Source organism: Taeniopygia guttata, chromosome 1 (genome assembly GCF_048771995.1).
Source record: "Taeniopygia guttata chromosome 1, bTaeGut7.mat, whole genome shotgun sequence".
NCBI classification, from domain to species: domain Eukaryota; kingdom Metazoa; phylum Chordata; class Aves; order Passeriformes; family Estrildidae; genus Taeniopygia; species Taeniopygia guttata.
In genome coordinates this window covers 68,578,203-68,602,056 of record NC_133024.1, presented here as the reverse complement: position 1 = coordinate 68,602,056, position 23,854 = coordinate 68,578,203, and the positions used below count along the sequence as shown (strand labels likewise).

Here is a 23,854-nt window from a genome sequence, read left to right as displayed (position 1 = left end):
GAGCTTGGTTCCTGGACACTGCTTTTCCCCACTCCAAAAAAATTGGGATAACAGGCAATTACACAAAAGTGTAAATGCCCTATGTTTTTATTTAAGCTACTGAGCAGCATTTACACTAGTTAAAGCTACCTGATCTCCAAACCAACACTGCCTAGACAGCATGGCTATAGTCCCAGGTTACACCCCAACACTGAAGAAAAACCAGCTGACCACCTCTGCACCATCTGTACAACCTGTAGGTAACCATTCACAACCACTCCCTTACCTATTGCTCCCCCATCTAATTCACTCACCTGCTAGCCACAGTTCTTCTGCAGGGAAGGAACCAAGAAGTGAAGGTGAGCACACGAAAACTTTGGAGAAGTTTGAAGCCAGCTGACCGCCTCGCTCTGCACTGCCAGTTCCCAAACCTGAACGAGTATTTCTGCTTATGACTTAATGCTATTTTCACATGGCTCTATATAGGAAATGCCAGCACAATGCTGGGCACAGCTGCATATACAGTCCTGCTTTAAAGCCTTCACAAAATATTTCCTAAGGAGAAATTAAGTCTGGGACATCTTTCAGAAATATTTAGAACAGGTTTGCGTCAAAGTTGCCAAATAGGTAAAGGGGTGTGTTTTGGGGTATTAGCCTGCATAAAATAAGCATACTTAATAAATTAGTTTCACATTCATGACTTATAAAAATATTAATTTATCTCAATTTTTTCATCTTTGTGGTGTATGACATAGTACCACACAATGCCAGAGATCTAGAAGTGAGAGATTAATTTCTGAAAGCCATGTGTGGTTGATAAAAATAACAAACCCACTCCTTCAACAGATGCTTAAAAATATATGCATGCTTCGTTAGTCTAATTTGTCTGCTCAGAGCCCAGTCCAAAACTGCAGAAAATGTTCCAAAACCACATCAAGTGCCACGGAGACCTCTGTGCATAATAATAAAAACAAACATGATCAGCAGGCATTAAGGACCTCAATCTGCAGGCAAAGTCTGATTTGCACATAACAGCTGGATGAAGCATTTTCACCAACCAAAACATTGACACCACAATGTAATGTGCAACTGATTGCAGACAAACAAACCACAATCAGAACAGCCAATTTTCTAACTAGCACCAAACTGTGGAAATATGAGAAGCCAGAAAGAACAACAATGGAGACCTCTGGAAAAGAATTAAAATGTAGAGAGTAAGACAAAAGTATTCTGGAAAACACAAAAATGTACATTAAGCTGTCAGCTTTGCAGTGTGGATTTGGAAGGGCAGTAATGTGAAACCTGTTTATTATACCATAATACTATTATTATCTTGCCTCCAGGATTTTTGGGGGTTGTTTTGTGTTGTTTCAAAGTCTTGAAAACCATGAAGTTTTCTCACATGCTTTGGCAAGAACTCAATGAGCAAGATCTCAGAGTTTCAGATCGAAGGCCAACTACAAAACCAACATGCAACCCGAGTCTATCACACCCATTATCTACATCATCTCCCTCCCTCAAAAGCCAGCAGTAGTGCAATAGTCAAGGGAAGCCGATCTTGCTAATTCCATACACACAGATTAATGGGAAGTTTTGCTAAAAAAGGCACAGATGTCTTCCTAACAAACCATTAAAATGAGCAAGTCCTGCTACTGTCACATTACACGGGGTCACCAGAGATCTCCATTACTAGGATCTTTTAAAAAGCACCTTTAATCCAGGTAAACTCCATGTGCAGCTTCTTTAAAAGTCTTCATAAACTGACAAATAACCTAGCAAGAATCTGACAGTTTAACTGGGCAAGAAATAAGTATCTTCTGTCAAGGATGTGCAGAGCTCTAGAAAATAAAAGCACACCCACAATTACAGCTATGAAAGTGGGTCTTACATGGAGCTGTTTCAGCTATGCTGGTGGTAGGATTATTTGGACTGTGATTCGAGAAGTCTTCTCTCAAATCCAGCTGTATCAAGGTAACTGGGAAGTGCAGCAGCCCCAATGTCAAAACCTCCAGCCATGAGGTTTTGATGAGATGGGCCTCCTAATGACCTCCTAAGAGCAAGATGATTGTTAAACCCCAGTTCTGCAACATGACCACATACAGCACAAAGCAGAAGTCTAAAAAATTAGAAACAGCAACATGCACTTTAAAATTACCACAGAACATTCTCTCCCAAAACCAGATTAAACCCCCTCTGTTTCAGGCAGAAACAATGAGACTGATACCCATCTTCCTAAAGATATTTCCTTAATGGTAACAACAACTAGGGAGGCAGACACAAAACACAACACATATTAAGGTAAGTAAACTGGAAAAAAGAAATCACAACTATGAAGTAGTTCTTTTATCATCAACAAGCAGATGCTTCAGAGGGGTAATAGGAATACTCCTTTTCTTGCCAGGCCTACTCTCCCTTAAAACACTAAAAATTTCAGCTCAAGGTGGGGAAAGAAGATACCCGTTTTTCTTCATCTTAGATAATGTCTAGATCAAGACTCAAAGTATGATCACTTTCAAAGCACCCTCTTGTACACACATGCATGCTTTTGGGTACAGGTTTTCAGATGTGTGGGGGTGGGAATCCTGCACACAGAATTTAATTCCATACAGTGCAATATTATTCCCATGAACCTAAAGTGTGCTTCAATTCCAATGAAGAAATCAATACAAGAACAGCGCATTAGCAGCATATTTCTTGCACCACATATATGACTCATATAAGAAATAAGCACAAATGTCAGCACTCACTGTTCCCTTCAAGGCATCAAATCTCCATTCCTAGGCAAACAAACAAAATACCCAAGATTGCATGAGGGCAGGACTGTGGCTAATGTGCTCATCAACAAAATACCACTGGGTTATGAGCTACAAGCCCCATAAGTTCAGGGACATGATAATTAAATAGGAACTTACATCCTCAGAGTGGCGCATTTCTGTACCATTTCTTCCAGTTAATGAGTATGAAGCTAGATAGCTCTTTTTAAAAACACAGGCATTTACTTGCTTTCAAAAATCTGTAGTGGTAACTCATAACTACCCAAAAGGCAAGAAAAAACTCATATATTGTACAAAATACTGTCATTTGGAAACGACCATTCAAGAGCAGTCACTTCCATTAAAGCATCTTGGCTCCAAAGGCAAGATAAAAAGAGGCACCAACTCTTCTCAGTGTCACTGTCCTCGTAAATATAAAAAAAACATCACTTGAAAAAATACAGAAATTCAGGAAAGCCAAGAGAGCTACCAGAGTTTTCTTACATGATTCTTACATTATTATTTCTGAAAGTACTGAAGAGAAATGGTGTGTCTGAAAAGGTTCTCCCAAAGCAGACAGTTTTTTCCTAAAGTACCGGATGTCATACTATTGGAAAATTTCTATTAAGGACTATTGAGATTTTAATCATGGCTTTGTCTTAATATGTCACATGTATTCCATCATTAATATTGCAGTGGAAACAGAAGAAATAAGTTGACTCTGACAAGAGAGAAAAAGTAATTCGCTTTCCTTTGCGCTCAAGGACGAAAATGGTGGTATTTTCCTGTGAGAATGCTCAAGATATTACGGGCAAGAGAAAGAAATACTTAGTGCAAACAGTTTAACAAAGCCCAGCAGAAATAAAGCATCACATAGTTTTAAGTCTGCTAGGCTCCATGTCGATATTTGGTGAAACAACTGAATAAAATGTTTTGCACCTCCTGTGCCTTCTACTGATGACACGAAGTCCTGGTTGGCACAAATGCTAATGACTATTCCAGCTAAAATCAGCTTCCCTCAAATGATATTAGATTTGCATAGTATGAGGATCTAAAATATTCTGGAATTCAGTTTATTTGAAGATAAACACACTAGCAAGATCTGAAACAAGAACAATGCTTTTAAGACACCTCAATTACTTATAAATGAACAAAAGAATACAGCAAGAGTAAAGAAATTGTTTAAGTCTAGGCAGCAAGGCAACTCATTTTACTGACTAGAGCTTAACACAATCCCAGCTCATTTCATGAGATGGTTTCATGACAGCAAACAATTACTCAAGAGACTTTGTGGGAGTTAATACATGTGGTAAACAAGCTCCCTTTACCTTGGGAGCTTTCCTTAATTTTACAAAAGGATAAAAGAGAAAAAAAAAAAGAAAAAAAACCCCACATTTTTCAACTGCTGCTCCTTTTCTCAAAAATACAAGAAATCTGGTAGAATGCTATTGATCCCCTCTAGCACACACTGAAACCATAGACCAGCTTATTTCTGACTGCTTGAATTCAAAAATAATCTCTATAGAATGATAATGATCACCTATCCTTAATGTTTCAGATTCATAATTACTGATCCACATACACAGCTCCACAAGTACTGGACTGGGCATGCTACCAGCCAAGGTAAATGTGTTCTCCATGAAAAACCAAAACAACAAAAAAAACCAACCAAACAAAAAAAAAACAAAAAAAACAAAAAAAAAAAAACAAACCCCAACAAAAACAAAAAACCAAACAAACAAAAAAAACCAAAAAAAAACCCCAAAGGAGAACAGAATATTTTCATCTTGGCAAGATATAAGTACCACTTCTCAAGCCATAATATCAGAAAATCAGAGCATAAAACCAAAGGTTAAATACAAACACTTTCTAAACACAAACTCAAGAAAAACCAAAGCCTTATTAATATGAAGGTTTTGTTCCAAGACCTGTGGTTTTATATACTGCAGCAAACATTGATGATCAACACAACATGAATTTTGCTTAAGTTGCAATAAAAAATAAGAGTCACTTTTGGAAAAAAAGGAAAGGCAACAGCAAGCTAAAGCCCATAGTTTGGCCCCTTATGTGTGAAGCAACATTTCACCATATTGTCTACATTTTAAAAAGCTGACATGTTAATGGCAGCACTAAAGTCTGCTTTGGAGGACAAGTTGTTCTCGACTCTGCATGACACTGAAGTCAAATTCCTGCCTGATATATGAAAATGTGAGTTAGAGCTACTGATGCTGTGTGTGCTGTGAAACATGCCAAGATCACCAGGAAATACTACTAGAGGACTGAGGCTTTGTCTGTCAGTCACTCACCTGCTAATCCCAGCCTGTCAGCTGTCAGTCTCAGCTGTAAAAAGCTGTCCATGAAAACATATCATAGCCTCCATTATCTTCAGTGTTTTAGAACATAATAATAAAATATGTATTAAGCCAGAACAGCAACAAAACCATATCTGATTGATCTTGTTGAATATAAACATGGGAGCAATCTCAAAAATCTAATTGCCAACACTTGACCTTTTATTATCATTTTCTAATACATAAGGGTAGCAATCTAAGCATATAATTTCTTGAAATAATTAGATAGTTTTTCTTAAGAAACCACATATTTGCATTGAAGTCTAAACTTACAACCCAATACATTTTTCTGGTAAATTTGAAAGCAATTCCAACCTCTACAAAATAACTTTTTATCATGCAATTAATAAATCCTTAATTGTTACAATTAATTGCTATCCCCCTATTTTAAATATGCACTCTCGAGTGATTTTGACAGGCTTGCTATTCGGTCTTCTCATCAGGGGTTGAAATAATGACACTGAAGGGAAAATTTTACCACCTGGAGCTCAGCTGACATGGAAGGAATAAATCCAGAATTCCTCTATTACCATAATCAGCAATGTATCAGCTCTACTTCTGCCTCTGACCATCTCATTCTATTCTCAGGGAAATTCTGTTTATTTAAAATGAATGAAGGTAAAAAGCAACAATATGAAACAAAACATATGGAAAAGAATAAACCCATGACAAAATAAAATCCCAAACCAAATATGACATTTTGTCAAACACACAAAATCTTGCCAGGACTAGACACTAACAAAAGAGCCAGTCCCACTGCCTTCACAGTGAATTGGGAATTGTATCCACAGTGCATGTAATCATGGATGATGTCAGTTTGGGGGACAAAGAGAGCTCTTCTCACGAGGAGATTAAGCTAAATGAATAAAGGGATTAAGAAAAGGTTAAAATGAAGTCCAAGCACTCTCACAGAGTAGAAGTGCTTTGCTAGCACTATGTGAGCGCCGAGGAAGCGGGAGGCAGCAGCGCTGGTGACAGCAGGGCGCTGTGCTGTCCCCAGAGCCAGGCGCTGGTACTGACCTGCCCCAGCATGTCCGGCGCGATGGGGAACGTGGGCCAGATGGCCGAGTACACCCCGAAGAACACCAGCCAGAGCAGCATGCTTCCCCAGACGGCCAGGTGACTGAACTGCCAAGGAACAGGGAGAGAAGCAGAGTCAACACATGGCACTTCCTCCATCCACCCAGCCCAGAAGTGTTGCCCTGTTCAGGTCTCTGTCGGTCTCACTCAGGCCTGTCTACTGCTCTTGGTTTTGGGCCAGTAGCACAGGTTGTTCAAACAGCACAAACCACTTCTCTTTAATCTTTGCCTCATAGCAGGGCAGACAGATACTCTTCTCAGCCAATCTGTCTTATTTGGAGTTCCAAAAACTCGTCAGATTTTCCTTGGAACCATAATTTCTCTCATCTAGTTTCTGTATCCTGTCATGCATATTCCATATTCAACACATAAATCAAGGTAGAAATTTTCAAAAGCGCAGGTTAAAGTTCACATGGACAAATTCTCTATGGCAGTGTATACATACAAGCCATATACATAATTTACCTTCTCTGGAGGAAGATTCAATGTTGTGTAATACACTACCACATCAACAGCTACTGATCAACTTTGCTTTCTTTTTTGCTGTTTTAAAGGTGTTCTTACTGATTTACAGATATGCAATGCAGTTTACATCTTTACTGGTTTTTTAGTCTGTGGACTCACTAAGAGAAAATAAAGAGCTATTAAATGACCAAGAACACATCCAGCACAAACTTCTTCTCAGTGGCATTAAAATAATTTTTCCTACACACCCAAACTGTTTTTCTGTTCACGATGATTTAAGTTGTTTTACTTTTACACCACAGTGGATGGAACCAGTAATTGCAGTTGTAACAAGCAACTGAGCTCATTATTGGCTCCAGCTTTTCTGGATGCCAACAGCTCCTGTGGCTGATGACTTTGGCTCCAATTCAGAGAAGTACCTGTATAAATCTTAATTACTAATTACATATGAGTTCAGGAACATGGGAATGAATTCACATACTGGGCACTGGTGGACACAGTGTGTTTGTTCAGCTCTCAGCATTATACTTCCTACTGGATGACTGTGTCTGTTGACTTTTTGAGCAGTATGTCTGAGAACCAAAGAAGTGTCTGAGTATTGTACTCTGCTTGCTGTGAGATAAATACAAACTTCTGGAAGAAGAAGATTGCAACTCCTAATCTGCAACTGCTGGACATCCTCAGAAAAGACAGCTTTCTCCAGCACAGGCAGTGAAAACAAACAAGCAAGGAGCCTGCAGCACCAGTGCAGAGTGGCAGATAGCTGGGATCAGCTAGAGACTACCTTACAGTAGAAGCATTCATACGACAAAATGTCAGAGGCAATGGAAAGAACACTCTTCTAGGCACTCTCAGAAAGCTGGAATTTCGTTCAACCCTGAAAGTTGCTGGGCTAAAAATAAGCAAGACATATGATAGGCCCATTCCTGGAGAGACACAGTGGGCAGGAAGATTTGTTTTCAAACTTTGCTATTTATTCTGTTTCACCCAGGAGATCTGACATCAGTAAATAAACAACTCCTTATTAAAAAAAAAAAAAAAAACCAAACAAGAAACAAACTAACAAAAAAAAAAAAAAAACCCACACCCCAAACCCCCACATAACAAACAAAAACCTCCAAAATACCCACATACATGCTCAATTTAGTTTTAATGTGAAGTAAAGTAAGAATCTGAAAGATTTTTTTTAAACACTTGGAGGAGAAGAGGAATTTTATCCTTTCAGTCTACTTTCTTTTCTGAAAACTGGGCACAATTCATGTCAAGATTCTGACTAGAAGCCCTTCCCTAGTGAGCAACTGTAGTGCTCAGCTCCCCACAGATCAAGTACTGCAGGACTGCTGCAAGAATTCATCCTTAAGAAAAGTCAGCCCCACCCAATGGCAGAACAGCACCATCGCTGCTTTTTGAAAAGGATGTGATACCTTCTCTTGAGCTACAGCCTTCCACTCAGACAAGTGAACAGAAGGCTCAGGATAGCTTGGACTTGTGATTCCCTCCTGTACTTTATAACTAAAATCAGCAAACATAAAAGCAAGCAGAGAAGCCAATCTCAGACATAGACTTATTTTTTTAGGAAGTGTATTTATGCAAGGGAAATTACATCAGTTTTTTTTTGTCTCACTCAGGTTTTTTTTTCCATTCTGCTGCTAGGACAGTTTTCAATTTTTGCAGATCTTCACCCTTTCCAGCTAAGCAGACTTTGCTCATTTTATGTTGTCTTTACCTTCTTCTCATGGTTATTCCAATCATCTCATTATCTCAGGCTTTAATCTGCCCAAACATGCTTCTCTGTCTTGAAAAGAGCTTCTGCACTCTGAAGAGACCTCCTTGGCCTGCTTAAAAGTGTTCCTTACACAGTCACTTCACCAACCTTTGCACTGTTGATTCTCCACTGACACCTGCATTTACCCCTGGAGACTTCTCGTGTAAAACCAGAAGTGAGCCCACCAGATGTGTTAAAGGAATGATAGAAAACAAGAATTCAAGGTTCTTGCATAAAAACTAGACAGAGTGTGTGGCTCTCCCATGTGCCTTGCTTATCTGAAACAGTTCCTATAGTGTGGTAAAGCAGTGATGAAAAAAGCTCTGGGTGTTTGGGAAAAAGCCTACTGCAGTGTTCCAGACAGGCCACATGTAACATGAAGCCCCAGCACCCAACTTCAATGTGTGGGTTTTATTATGCATTATGTTGCCACTTTTATCACAGCCTTTCTTTCCACACTATCTACTGGATATACTAGGCTCCCAAACACTTTGACTGCATTATTTATTTAAAGCTTTCTGCTGAAACCACCTTGTTCTCCCAAGTGGCAGTGTTCTTCTCACTCTCTAGAAAAAATTGCCTGTAACCAATCCGCTTGATGATGGAGAAGAGGCCTAACTCAGTGTTGTAAATTTAATACCTAAATTGTAAATTTAATACCTAAAGATTCTCTGTGTGTTGATTCACTCACAGCTAAAACTATAACTGATATCAGATTTTGAGATTATGACAGTCACTGTTCCAAGCAATGGGACAGGATTTAGAAGTGTATGTAGAAAAAAGCTGATTCTAAACACAGCCATTGCATGAATAACAATAATTTATCTGTAAAATGCCAGAATTATAGAACTCCAATATCTACGAAACATTATGGTATCTTTTAAAAAAGAAGTTTGGAAATTTGGGGATCATGATTATCCCCAAGTGATTGAAAAGACACCCATTAGCTACCCAGGGAAGAGGAGAGAAGAGAAACCATCAAACAGTTCACAACAAAACAGGATCTAAACAAGCTCACATGATTTCAATGCTGACTTAGTTATATGTTTTTCTGGTGCACAAGGGATTAATTTAAGGATTTTTGCATTTTAAAATGTTGATACACAACACAGAACCAATGCATAAGCAACAGTAAAAACCACTCAAGATTTTATTTTCAGATGAGAGAATGGGGCAAAAAATATTAACATCTCTCTAACAATTAAATAACCCATACAGATAGCATTTCATCTTTAAAATTCAGAACAGATGTCAGCTCATTGATCTTCACAATTCCTCTGGGAGGAATGAAATAAAACATTTTACAACTAACAGAAGCAATGAGGTTAACAAGATCTAAGCTAAACCCTCAAAGAAATTGGTAGAATAAGAATGTGTCCTCAAAATATCTTAGTCTTGAGGGCAGAGATTCTTAGTATGTCATGAAAATCCATCAAAATTTAAAAAAAATACTGTTTTAGAAGGGCTAGGGGAAAGGAAAGGAAAAAGGTGTTGAAGGTTCCTCAACACTGGAGTCCTTCCCATCCCTCACATTCTTTGGAGCTCACTGCCCTGCTGGATTCTGTCACCTACCAGTAACAGAGCACTTGTCTGTTTCAAGTCAGTAACTCAAGGAACAAACATAACTATTAACTAACATCCTTATTACACAAAGTTTCAAAACCAAAACAACTTGACCAATGCGAATTCATCACTGGTTCTTTTTACCCAGTTGAAAGATGTTTTCAAAGCTCACTTGTTTATCTGTGGGCAGATACCTTTCATTCCCTATTGCATTAATTGTAAAGGAGCTACAGAGTACAATGGATATATTTTCTTGATGCATTTTCTTAAGCAATTAGAGTAGCATGTTAGTTTCATGCAAAATTTTCCTCATTTTTAAGTAGAGATGTTGACAATACACTTTTTAGTGTACTCTTCCCACTTCTGTCAGGCTGCCCTTTTTCATCACAGATATCGTGTTATCTATGAGTTAATTCCTCTCACAATCTGTACTTAGGGAGCTGAGCAGTCTATCCTTACATGACAGACACAATTAAAACTCTGAAGTCCCAAATGATTTTTAGTCCTTCTTATCTGTATCAATACTCATTAGGGAGGAAGGTGTCCTAATAAAACAAAAGATACTGGAAAGTACTTACTCTAGTCCATGCAGTTGTTTCCAAGCCTGCTTTTAGACAAACAGTGACTACAACATACTGCAAGAAAAAGAAGAAAGAAGACAACTTCATTACTAACACTCAAATCTCAATCTTTCCTTTACAGCTAAAAAGCTACTACCATTTAGGTAGCAACTCAGGAACTTGGCAGGGGATGCGGGAAGGCCAGAGCAGAAGCTATTGTTGGTGCATGTCTGGGAAAAAAAAATTAAAAGGGTGAAGGAAAATCACACACACACACAAAAAATCAGATTGATTTTTTTTTTTTTTTTAACTCACACATTTTCTTCAGGTTTACACCATTTCCTTGTGGTGAAAAAAAGGCTGGAAAGAAATTCTACCATTCAAAAATTGCTAGGATATACAAACTTACAGTGTAAACTATGTTTCCAACAAATAAATAGTCAACTCCCTGTCCATTTGTGAATACTGCATCTGAAAGAAGAAGATAAAGAAGATCACTTTTGTTATCAGTTTATAGTTTACTAAGAATGGACAAAAGAACAAGGAAACTTTCAGGAGAAAATAGCTGGACCCAACCTTTCCTTTTTGAACATTGAAAAGCACTCTTAGAAACCATGAGGTAATGGTAATGCAGAAGTTGTGCTCAGCCAGGCCTCAGACACGGCGCTTGGATAGAGCACACATCCATAGCTCCAGTTGCCAGAAGCTGGGCTAGCAAAGGGGCAGTGTTCACCAGACCCTAACATGTAATGTGCCTGTAAGAGCTGAGGTGTGTCACTGCCTCTTTTTCTGTTGCTATCTGTCCTGTACTAATTGTCACCTCTAACAATGTTTATTACTTGCATGCCTATGATGAAGAAGCAGTAAAACACCAGCTGACTTATGGTGAAAGAGCTGAATTAAGAAGAGCAGTGACAGTTTCATTTGTAAAGGACACACATAAACATATACAATATCTCACTGGAGGTTAGTTCAATAACTGAGCAGTATTCAGTCTCTGCCCACCCATTCTCTATCAACTGCACTAGGGTGAGTACATGCAAGTTAATCTATCATTTGAAAGTGCCAAGCTTGGCAATACTTCAAATGTCATTTAGTCTCTCAGCCCTTGCTGAAGCAAACTGGAACACCATGAAAACACATTCAACCATCACATGAATGCCAATTGTACCCACAGGAGTTTTCAAGCATTACTCAAGCATGATAAGTTTTGCTATTTTCACATGTTTTAAGACAACTTCTAGGGAAATACATGAACAGCAGGGACAAAAATGCTTAAGATAAAACCTTGGATTCATTCCTAAACACATACTGCCTAGCACAGTGTGCAGTTCTACCATGATGCCTCAAGTTTTAGCTTTTATGTTATACAGATTCTGTACTGCATTAGTATATAACTCTGAACTTCATATACAGTGTTAGCAAGTTCTCCTTACAGTTTAGTCAGACAAAACAATCTTTTTCCACCCCAAGAACCAAGGACACCGTTGCAGCCTCAGGCCAAAAAGTATAAACAACAACAAATTGTGCAGAGCAATCTGGGAGGATGGGACTTCATAACCTGAAGCTATAATTGGACAATTAACCCCAATATGTAAACAGACCAAAACCTATAAAAGTGTGAAAATGTGTGACCTGTTGTCCATCTTGGGTCACGCCTTGGCTGGGCTCTTGTACTGCCCAAGGTGTATCCTTTGAAGGCCTTTTTAATAAATACCCACTTTATTCCTTTAACACTGTCTAGCTTCTGTTCTAGGTAGCCTCTCTAGGAACCAATGACAGTAACATTTTGTTAGATTTACTTGAAAAACTGGATTTGACATTCTTAAACAAAGGTTGTGTACTCCAGGATCAGTAAAATTTTAAACCTATAAAGAAAAGTTCCTGACACCCTGACCTCTGCGATGAAGACTCTGCCTAGCTTACAGCTAAAAAAACCCTATATATTTATACAGTACAGTTAACCTAAGCTACTTATTTTGTTTTCCTTCTACCATGCTGCACGTGGTTGTCTCCAAAAAACTGGATATTTTCCAGAAGTTGTTACCTCTGTATCCCTGCTTTCTTTCCAATATCAACTACTAAGAAACAGCAGCAGAGTGACTAACTGCAACTGGAGATAAAGCCTGAGACAGCGAGGTTACGAATTGCCATGGTCTCTAGCCATTGGCATCTTCCTCAGCCTAGCTCCTCCCCAGTGGCTTCAGGCTTTTACCACATCATTCAGGGACACACCAAGATTTTACAGTCACCCTGCTCTTTCCCCTGGTGTCTATGAAATAGGTGAAGAGCACTAGGGAACTTAGTCTCCCATGCCAAATGAACCTTGTTGGTGCCAAAAGGCTCAATTTATTAAGAAAAAGGCATGCCTAAGTTTTGCTAGAATAAGCTGACATGACATGGCCATGCTGAAGTGTAACATCACAGTGAACATTTAAATAATTGAATACATTTTCCTGTAAGTCTCAAGTTTTTTAAAGTTATATATTTTAATGCAGTAAGTTAATGTCTTTATTTTTCGGTGTTTTCCATGACCTTTTACTTTGGAAGGCTACACAGTCCTGAAAATAATTATATTTGTGCTAATGAGAACAGCAGGATGCTCAGTGAACATTCATTTCTGAAGCTATACAAATGCCCATTCCTGGACTACATGTACTTCACATTCTAAGGAATTCAAGAGGTTAAGAACATCCCAGTCTGAACGGCATATTTTTGTCTCTGGCACTGAAATCCTTCTTGCACTCGGAAATGCAAAGAAACTTGAAAATTCAATATTCATTCCTCTCCGGAAAACAAACTAAGCAACCTATTAAAAGGAACTCAGAAAGCTACCCTTTGAGCTGGTATTTCAGTCTTATAATTCAAATTGTTGAAGTGAAAAGCACATTATCTATTTAGGAACTAGAAAAACATCTACAGAAGACTATGTAATTTTAACTGTAAACACTACGGATATTAACCTAAAATTTCTGCAGTTGAATTTTGAAAAGAGCTATTCAAGATTAACATTTGTCTTAAAAGCAGTGTAACAGAACAAAACTCCTCAAATTAAAACAAAAACTAACCAACCATGAATTCCCCTCTCCCACGAAATGGAACCTTCATGTACAGATGAAAGAGAAGTCCCTTTTTCATATGGTCCATCAGCCATGAAAATTCCCAGCAAGGATATGATACTGACATTTTAATCAGCCAAGTAGAGAAACATGAACATAACCCCCACAAGTATCTTTACTATCATGCCTCTGACATGAACATTCATCTTCCCTCCCTCTTTATTTCTTTCACCTCCTCCCCAATGAATCCATTCTGGAGCAGAGAAGGTTTTCTTAAAATTTGTGTTTTACAGGAGAGAGTTTCACTTAGAAAAAATGTATTGTTTTAGATAAATATTCTCTTCACCAGCCCTAAATTCTTCATCTGATCTAACCCTATTTCTTACCATAATCAAAGAACAGATTTCCTGTGATTTTTCCCAGCCACACAACTCTACTGGAAAGCTAGGTAGGAACCATGTGGGATTTACTGGTCCCTGAAATACCATGTAGTTGCATTACCCTGAAAAGCAAGACTTAACACCCTTAATCTGTACACCAGAGAGTCTAATTTCCCCAGCATCTCTGACTCTTGATCCAGTTTACTTCCATTCCAGCCAATTCTTTTTCACAGTACTGTGTTATGGAATGGGGGAGTTCCAACAAGATATAAAGCAAACGGCTCTAAGGCAGCTGCTGTAAGAACATTATTCAATCAAATGCTGAGATCTCAACAAACTACCACAAAAAAAAGGCATTTTGTAAAACATCACTCAGTATTTGGGTAAGACTTAGCAAAGCAGTAGTTCCATTTTTCACCTATTAAAGTCACTATATGAACAATAATTATGTTAGATTAGAATAATTTCTGAAAGTCACTAGACAACCTGCCAAGCTCAGCAGCTAAAGACTATTGAACTGTCTGGCAGCATTATTTCTTGGGACTTGTCACGACCCCCCCTTGTGCAAACACACTGGTTCTGTAAGACTGAACATCAGTTACACATATAAGAAATAATGAAGCCCTTACCATGCTCCAGCACTTTCAGTGGAAACCAGAAAAGAATGATGGAATGGATGAGGGCATTGATGCAGTGACCCCAGAAAACCTGAGGGAAAACAAACCAAGCCATCAGTAAAGTCCAAAACTCTTGACCTCTCTCTAACTCGTAACAAACACTTCATTGTGTAGTTTAGAGTCAGAAAATGTTTGTCCTGAAGTGAAATACCTAAACTTTTGCAGAATCTATTTTCTCCTACAATTTGTGCTCTTTCACAAGAAAACACTGGTCCAGTTCGATAATTTTATTCTATCAATTTGAAGCATAATAGGCAAGTATGCTTCAGTTTAAGCTCTACATTGAAATAAGGCAGACAGATTGAGTCAACTTTGTTTAATTACCTCAAAGAGTAATTTTAAAAGTGATTCAGTATTATGAAATGTTCTATTTTCTTTTAATGGACAAATACTTTGTGCCCCACAGTTTTTGGCTAGCAGATAATGTAATTTTGCACAAACTAGAGCTTTATGTACTCTACAATTTCCTCTCCAAACAAAGCAATCATACAACTTCCTTGATTCAGAAGTACATTTAGATGTGCTCATTATGGAAAAGATATAATATCAAATGCTGGCATTTTCCAGCATTTAAATAGCAAAACAGAGTAAAATGCGTTCTTCAAAACTCATTAGTCCAAATAAGCCAATTCAAATTCTATTTTCCAAAAGAACTACTACTAAAAAAGAGCTATGTTAACTATGAAAAAGCACCCTAGCAGAGAGTGTTAGGACAGCACATATGTTAAATAAATCCAGGAGATGTCATCGTGACTTATCAGTAGCTGTGAATTGAGAAATCATACTTGGATATGAATTTAACACTGAATCAAAGTTTATGGATATTTCAGGACCAGTTTCAGGTGAAGTCACAGCAGAAAATCCTTATTTATAAACAGGGTTGTTCTTTATTTAAATTAAAAAAAATTCCTTGGAAAGAACTGGAAGGCTGTACATTCACTCTCAGTGGTTAGCATAAAGCAGAAGTAACATCAGGAAATAAGTTATTTTCTGAGATGAAAAATCTGGACTATAAGAATGCTTATGTTTTTTCTTAGAGTAACAGAGTTTCCCTTACCCTTGTGTTGAAACCATCTGCATTTTGAGTGATTTTGTATAGCTGTGGAAATCTAAGCATGCTATCTTGAGTGCACGATCGTTCAAAAATTCCCAGAGTAAAGGGTGGCAGTGCTGTGAAAATCTGCAAGGGAAGCAAACACTAATTGGAAACAGCTCTTAGTTTTCAGTGTATCTCATATGTTTCCTTATCTAGGCACAAGCAAAATTCCCACAGACTTCAATGAAGACTTACTAGTATCTAACATGTTATTTGACATCATTTTCAATGGTCCAAACAAGTTCGAACGTTAATTTCACCAATCTGTAACTCTCAAATATTGACTTGTGAACAAAAGAAACATGAAAGAAAATTTTTTATTATTAACCAATAAACTTAAACCCAAAAAGTTAAGCATCATTAGTTTCTGATGCACCAGCTAATCCAATGAGGGTCAGACACATCAGAGTGCAATGGAAAGACAACATGTATTTTTACAAAATAGCCCTGTGGGAATAGGTTCCAATATAGCTGCTGTTGTAGCCATAATTAGATATGCAACGTGCTTAACCACCGCGAAGTTTACAGACAGAGTAAATGTGGAAATCACATTAAAAAAAAAATTCTACTGAGCAACAAAGGCTATTCTGCATTATGGTACTTTGGGGATTCCCCTGGCAGGCATGAACTGATAGGAACAAATTAACTGCAGTGAGTGTCTGTGCTACTGGCAGACACTTGCATGACCAAGCCTCGGAAGCCTTCCAAGACAGGCAGCAGGACACTCTGCCAGAAGCAGAGTAAATTAGCCTCCACTGACTTTAACATTGCTGCTCTTGAAGTGTTTCCAGGATCTGAGGCAGCTCATTTAAAGCCAGCTTGGGTATCCATGTTTCTTGTGGTCCACAGTGCAGGCACAGAGTGGAAGTTAAATCAGGGTGCAAGTCTGAAGACTAAACTTCATTCACTTCCTTTTACATCAATAATTTATATCAGAAACATAATTTTAAATCCTATACATACATATATTTTTACCAGTTTGAGAAGTGTTCTTGAAGGTAAGAGGCAGGTTGGAGTTATGAACTGTTTCTAGGGCATGTGCACATTTGGAGAAGGTGGGCTGTGATTCCCACCAGCAGCATGCTGGCAGCTGGGGAGCAGACAAAGAACAATGGGGAGGAACAGAGACGAGTGAGAATCAGCAATTACAACCCTCAGTCCAGTGGGAATTGTGCATCTTTGCCCATGAAGTGATAAACCAGATGGCTAAAATGGCAGCAGGCTGAGGGTAGAGAACTGAGACTGAGAGCACTGGTCGAACATATCCCAAAGAAGACGATGTTCTCATTCAGCTTTAATGTACTTCCCCTGTTTTTTTTGTGCTTATTGGGGCATTTACATTCTCACTTGAAATAAATTCTCTAATGGTTTTTAACACCAAGGCAAAGTTCCAGTGTGAACCAGTGCAAAATAAGGAATTACAACACACCACTATGATTTCATACACTTCATATTTTAATGAGACTACTAATGAAAGAAAGGGTTAATCTGCACAGAAGAGAATGACTTGGCTAAAAGCACTGCAAAATCTCAGCCCAACAAATTGCTAATATCCTACTAGCACTCGATTCTCCATGAGTCCACATAACCAGTTCTAATTTTAGAAAATACTGACCTTAAAAAACAAGGTTTAGTTTCTGATTACAGAAGATGAGTTTTATCCAGAAGCTTTAGGTAGGGTAGACAGAGTCATCAAATGAGGTTTAAAGATAATAGATGCAAATATCTAAACATGAATGACAGAGACTGCATAACAGTCAGGAAATTAGGGTGAAGGGAATGAAGGGAACGATAAATCCTTGAATAAGTATCTTCAACTAAGAGTATGAAATCTTATGGAATATGGGGGCTTGTGCCATCATTTTAAAAATTAATGCGACAGAAGTTAAGTGGTTCCATTAATATTATTCAGTGATAATTTGCTGGCTTTTTCTGCATTAGCATTTGGAATATCTGGAATGAGTTTTTTTAAAGAAAAAAAATTAAATTCCCTCCCTGCAAAGAGACTCTAACACTAACAGTGTCCTAACAGCTTATAAATCCAGGCACTGGGCCACCTGTAACATTACAAAGGTAACACTGTCGAAAACACCAACACAGATCTATGGTACACTACAGAGCTTGGCTCCAGAGATCCTTCAGACTTTCATCTACGTGATTGATTAAATAATATTACTGATTCAAGTAATAAAGCCATATGACACAGTGTGGCACCCTGCAGGCCATGTCAAAAATCAGAAACCACTCTCAGACTGCTGATGACATAGTAATGCAGCTTCTCTTTCTGTACCTAATGGAGCACAAATCAACCCAAAGTAACAACATAACACTTCCCTCAGCATCTAACTCTACAGAGTCTGAATATAAAACGTCACCAAAACTCGGAGATTAGGAGTATTTTGAGAATGAACTGTCACCAAAATTCTCAGTATAAAATCTTGAAAATGCTTCCAAAGAGGAAATTAAATTATATCTAAAATCTGCAGAGCTTTATGCAGGTTATATTAGGTTAAACATTTATTTCCAAGGTGTTCTCCCAAATTTTCACTTTGCAATTAAAGTGTAATTTTTAAAATTTTATTTTCCCTACCTCCAAGTGGATTCAAAGTGACTTTTACAAATGAACTCACCTTTCCTGACATACATCTAGGACAGTTACCTGTGAAAGATAGGACACAACACAATAATACAGTAGTCCCAAACACTATCAAGTGAAAACATAGCACTTACCACGTTATACAGACCAATGCACCATCGCTCAAATAAGATCTGCCCAGAAAATCCATTAACAAAAGCAAACCAAAGCTGAAAGAGAGACAAGTTACAAAAAGCTTTAGTTACTCCTGCAGTCCATGATTTCGTTTACAGTAAAAGACAAGGATGTGGAATACAGACCACCATCTGGAGACAGATGCTTGTCGTGCTCTAAAAATAATTATCAGCAGTGCCAGGCGTTATTTTCAAATCCTACATTTTAAATACTAACAGAATGCTCCTTGTTTAAAATAGAATACTCAGGCTATGGAACAATTAGCTGAATTTACATCACTGTTCTAAAAAAAAAAAATAGATGGTATCAAACTATTACAAAATCCTTATTGCTAGCAAATTAACATGCTTGCAGCCAGAAGCCAACCTCATTTCCATCATGTTTGGTAAAGACCAGAATTTTCAAGATAACTGTTTTAACGGATGTTCTGCTTAACTTGTGTTGCATTCTTACAGTCTCAGAATTGCAATGATATCTACTTGTCAGTTACATCATGATTATATTGTAATTTTATTGTCTAAATGATGCAAACATTATTATTTATTAAAATACCTATTTAATAATGAAAATTGGAAGAGGTTGCAAAACAGGCTGCAGAGTCTTCATCCTTTAAAAAGTTTACAAATGCAACTGAGCAAGCCATGAGCAACCTAGTTTGCATTTAATGTTCACCCTCCTTTAAACAGAAGATTGGACTAGATAGAATTCAAGTTGCTTTCCAGCTGAGGGGATTCTGTAATGACACAATCCCAGGAAACAGCTTTAAGCTTTAGTGCAAAGGTAAACTCTTTTCAGCATTTCCATGGATGCAGCTTCTTTGAGCCTATTAATCTTGCTTAAGCACCTTTTTGAAGCACAAACTGCTGTACTGGGTTAGAACAAAGTTTCTTAGTGGACCTTGAAAGAAGCTTAAGGAAACAACATAACAAAGAAGGGAAAGAATTATTTTTCAAGTAAACTGCAGACTGGAATAACAATAGGAGTTTAAGGGCCTGAAACTGTTTGCATGTGAAATCATTACACTTATTAGATAACAAAAGATTTCTGAGAATTTCTGGCAATGGTCCCTTTCAAAATCCACAGTACACCATATTACTTTGTTCAAAATAAATTCAATATTTTGTGTGAGAACACTCCCTCTAACCACCCTGTTTCAACCTATTTTGTGTTGCATTTATAAGTCCATGCTGCACTGGATGCAGTATATATTGCAGATCAGTCAAGTGCTAGCCATGCTCATTCCCTTCCTGCCCCTGAGAGCCCATGGCACTTAGTGCCAGGTATCTTTTCTGACGCCATTCTGTCACTCATTGGGCAGCACTCTCCTACCAGCATCATTTATTCTCTGGCTCCCTTGGGCACTATTAGTGGCATAGCAGAACATCTCAGATAACAAGCAGCTAGGTGTACATCATCTGATCTCACCCTGCTCCCACCCTATTCCCTCCCTGAATAATCAGGGGAAAAAAACAAATACAAAAAACCAAGTAGAAAATGTGACTGCATCAAGACCTATCACTGTTTTCACAGATGCAATATCTAAACAGATTTGGACTCTAACATGGAACAGAGGCAACTTCATGCAATATTAAAGTATTTACAAAGTTGGAAAGAAAAACAAATAGCTGCTCAAATAGGCACTGCTGCAAGACATGAAATTTACATGCAACACAAAAGGAAAAATTGAAACCTTTTCACACAATACATGTGTGGCAATACAAGGCTGGCCTATGGAAATTTCTCCCAGATGATGCTGTAGATGCAAAAGGTAATTTGAAAAGAAATCACAGAAGGAAAGCTGGAGACCAGATAAGTCTGTCAGAGAACTACCACTGTTCACAATTAAAGACCAGGCTAGTTAAGCTCTTATTTCTCTACTTCTTACAACTATTATATCACCATTCTTGTTTGAAATTAATCATGTTCTAATGAATTCTCATTATTCAAGTAAGAAACAATGACACTGATTCCAACTCATCTGTTTATAGCTATGCTTTGCACAGTTGGGTCATCTGTTTAAAATTACTTCCTGTAATTTTTTAAACCATCAGCTGCTCTTTTGAGTAGTGAGTTTCTATTTATTTCTCACTATATTACTCTGAAGTTTGCACTTTTCAATACCTGTTGCCCTTCTTGCAGCTTGTAGTTTACAAGTGCCCTTGTAAGTATTCTTAAGGGCCAACAGCTTAATTCCTCTACCATTTAGCTGAAATGCACCAGCCTAGTATAAACTGCAAAACATTTCTTAAGTTTCCTTAAAAAAGTGCCTCTTTCTTTCCCATTGGCAAACATGCATTCAATTAAAAGAGCCTTTAAGCATTCACCTCACCAGCTCTGTCCAGAAAAAGGACAGAAGACACACTCTACATCCCAACTTTTTATCATCAGTTCTATTGCATTGATACCTTGAAGAAATACTCTCTAAATCTCACTCTGAGGGCACAGTTAATGGCTCAAAGCAGCACACTGGCCAGTCACACTCTCATCCTTGCAATGTTCCAGCCAGTTCTACACATGAGCTTTTCAAAAGAAACATATGAAACCTCTTTGGTACAAAGCCTGAGGTCCCAAAAAGAAACTACAATTTATTTGGGGTGTTCAAGTTAGGAACTCGAGGGTTTATTCTAGGAAGAATCTGAGCTCTAAAATAGCATGCTCCCAGATATTTAGCAATAATGATCTAGGCATTTATCATCTCCAAGCTTGTTGCAATTAATTGCAACGATGAATGAAGGCAGCAATTCTAGAAACAATAAATAGCTCACAAATCAGAAGCCTCTCTGGCTTAGTTGGCAGCCTGACCATGCTCTGCTCAGTTTTCTAGATCCCATTGGGCAAAGCAAACTTCAAAGGTTTGGTAGCAAATGATGAGGCCTTTTATAACATTGGCTCGTGCTGCTTAGGAAACAACTGCTTTTTGAAACCATAGCTTCCCACAACCAGTCCTTCAGCAACAGACATAGCTGATTATCCATCAAGAGGGTAAAATAAAGCAGCCAGACTTTCTGCAGCTAGCCCATGGCTATAAGAAAAGTACTGAATCAGGCAAATCTAACATCTTGGATTCTTAGGTTCACATTTCCCAACAAAAATATTAACAATAATGATATCAGAATCACATAAAACTAGGGAAGAGCAGAGGTGTTAGGATGCCTTACAGAGCAGCAGACAGGCTGTCAAAGCCCAAGTGAAAAACACCTACTCAACTGACAAATTCCATCTACTCAGGATGTACTGCCCTGCCACAACTGCAAGGCGCAGAATCCACTAAAGACTCTGCTAACACCACATTGAGATTAATGAATCAATATAAAAGAATACTGAGATATCAGTGTCTGACTGGAGTAAATAGGTATTTAGCTGTCACTGTCTTGAGTCTTCTGCAGCATCTTTCAACACTGAAATAATTTTCTTCTATAGAAAACTTTTCTCCCTATTTCAAAAGGCTGATATAATTTGGATAGGCAAGAACTAACATTTAGAAAGTTCAGAGTCTGGCCAATCCAAAAGTGCAATTTGAACTTTTTCTTCCAGAAGTATCCACACAGGTAAAAATTAGAAGTGAGAGCATTTCCAACACTTACGCAAGTCTTCATGCACCATGGGCTCCAAACAGAGGGCAAAAGTTATCGTTGGTACGATGCATTGGAAAGTAACAGCTCTGCTTGTTTTTTTCCACAGATTCACACTACCAAAGGCTAACTGACAGAAAGACTGTGGGATACTGTCTCATATTTCCTCAATATCTTCATGTCAAGAGTAAATCAGATACTCTGCATAAAATACACATTTATTTTGAATTTAACACAAGCCATAAACTGCCATGCACAGTTTAAGGACCAGCTGTTTGTAGAAAGAGTGTAATATACCTTAAGGTGAGCAAAGGGAAAAATCCCCAAATCCTCCACCTTAATGTTCATCTTAACAAAATGTACTAAATATATTTGAAGTTGCAATAAGCCACGCTCAACTCAGACTCAGTAAGCTGGTAGGAAAACTTGCCAAGTCTGTCTGGCTTGCCAAGCTCCAGGGGTTTGTAGGGCTCAGCTCCAGTACTGCTACGAACAAATGGACCCACAGTTATTAAACCTCTTTTCTGGCTGGAAAAAAAGAAATCTTTTCACTTTTAACTATTACCTAGCTGCCAAAAAGCTGGAAAAGCTTATTTGTAATTCAGCTACAAAATATATACTTTTCTCCCAAGAAACAAGAGGTCCAATTTAAATGTAAAGAGATTCAGACCTAAGGCTGAAGTCTGGGCTGATACATTGCTGTGCTTTATTATAGCAGATATTGCAAAGATGTGAAACCAGTAGGAACATTGCAAACTGAAAGCTAGCCCATGTTTCTGCCTTGAAGTGGGGTTGCATTCTTTAAATAAGAAACCCCACTGCTGAAGCACTCGATGCCAGCTGTGATGTGGGCACTTTGCCACTAGAGAAAGGGGAGAAGGGAATAAACTAGAGGTCAGCAAAAGCCAACAGATGGTAATACTTGGTTAATATTGACTTCAGCTGCAGGCAAACTGAGGATCTCAAGGTAGAACAGTCCTGCACTGCTGTTTTGAGCTACACAGCACATCCACCTGCTCTAGAGTGTATTTTGAGAAAAGATCAAGTATTATTTTCAAAAAATATTCCCACTCAAGCAAGTTGGAAGGCAATTTTAATTGCATTATTGCTTCATGCATAATTACTGAAAAATTAATGCCTGAAATAGTAGGAACTCATTTATTTAAGCACTCTAAGGCGCTGGGATAGCAAATCATCTTTATTCTAAATGTGTATATTTATGAAGGTTTAATAATAGACAGCTTAACGAGTACTAGAAATGTTTTCCCAATTCTGCTAAAGGGCACAGCAAGCTAATGTAGTCAGGGTACCAACAATTGCCACAGGCACCAATTATAGCCAGACTGGATGCCTTTACTATTCAGAAATTAGTTAAATTCTCAAAATATACTCTCTCAGCACACACACAGTTTGCATGTTCTTACCAAATAGGCTCATTTACAGTTTGCCCAATAAAGCAGGTTTGTGTGTCTCCCATGCTATTATTCATTAATAATGTATCCTGATTTAAGATCTCTCATTACAGATGTCTCTCTCAACACCAGCCTCTTATTCCTACCCAAATGCTCACAGCCTTAAAATAATCCCTTCATTAGAGAATGTAGAGCACCAATTTTATAATGTAGGCAAAGTATATTAGTAATAAGATTTGACAGGGTAGGCATGGCTGTCTGAGACTCACTTCATTTGCTGAGGAATATTTCTCTTGCTCTTTTTATTCACCCCAGTGTTTAATAATTCTTTGCTGAAAATAGATTGATATTTTACAACTGAAAAGAAATTGC

The 23,854-nt window shown here is 38.0% G+C and overlaps 1 protein-coding gene across 3 annotated transcripts in view; it reads right to left on the bottom strand.

Annotated features, from left to right (window-relative positions):
• Positions 1 to 23,854, bottom strand: part of ATP8A2 (ATPase phospholipid transporting 8A2) — a 312,539-nt gene that overhangs the window by 88,444 nt on the left and 200,241 nt on the right. For all 3 annotated transcript variants that reach the window (XM_030275104.4, XM_030275123.4, XM_030275129.4), the window contains 6 exons: positions 18,459 to 18,533; positions 15,690 to 15,812; positions 14,585 to 14,663; positions 10,926 to 10,987; positions 10,535 to 10,591; positions 6,104 to 6,211 (listed from right to left, as the gene is read on the bottom strand). In XM_030275104.4, coding sequence (XP_030130964.4) covers positions 6,104 to 6,211; positions 10,535 to 10,591; positions 10,926 to 10,987; positions 14,585 to 14,663; positions 15,690 to 15,812; positions 18,459 to 18,533 — 504 coding nt within the window. The remainder of the gene's footprint in view (positions 1 to 6,103; positions 6,212 to 10,534; positions 10,592 to 10,925; positions 10,988 to 14,584; positions 14,664 to 15,689; positions 15,813 to 18,458; positions 18,534 to 23,854) is intronic.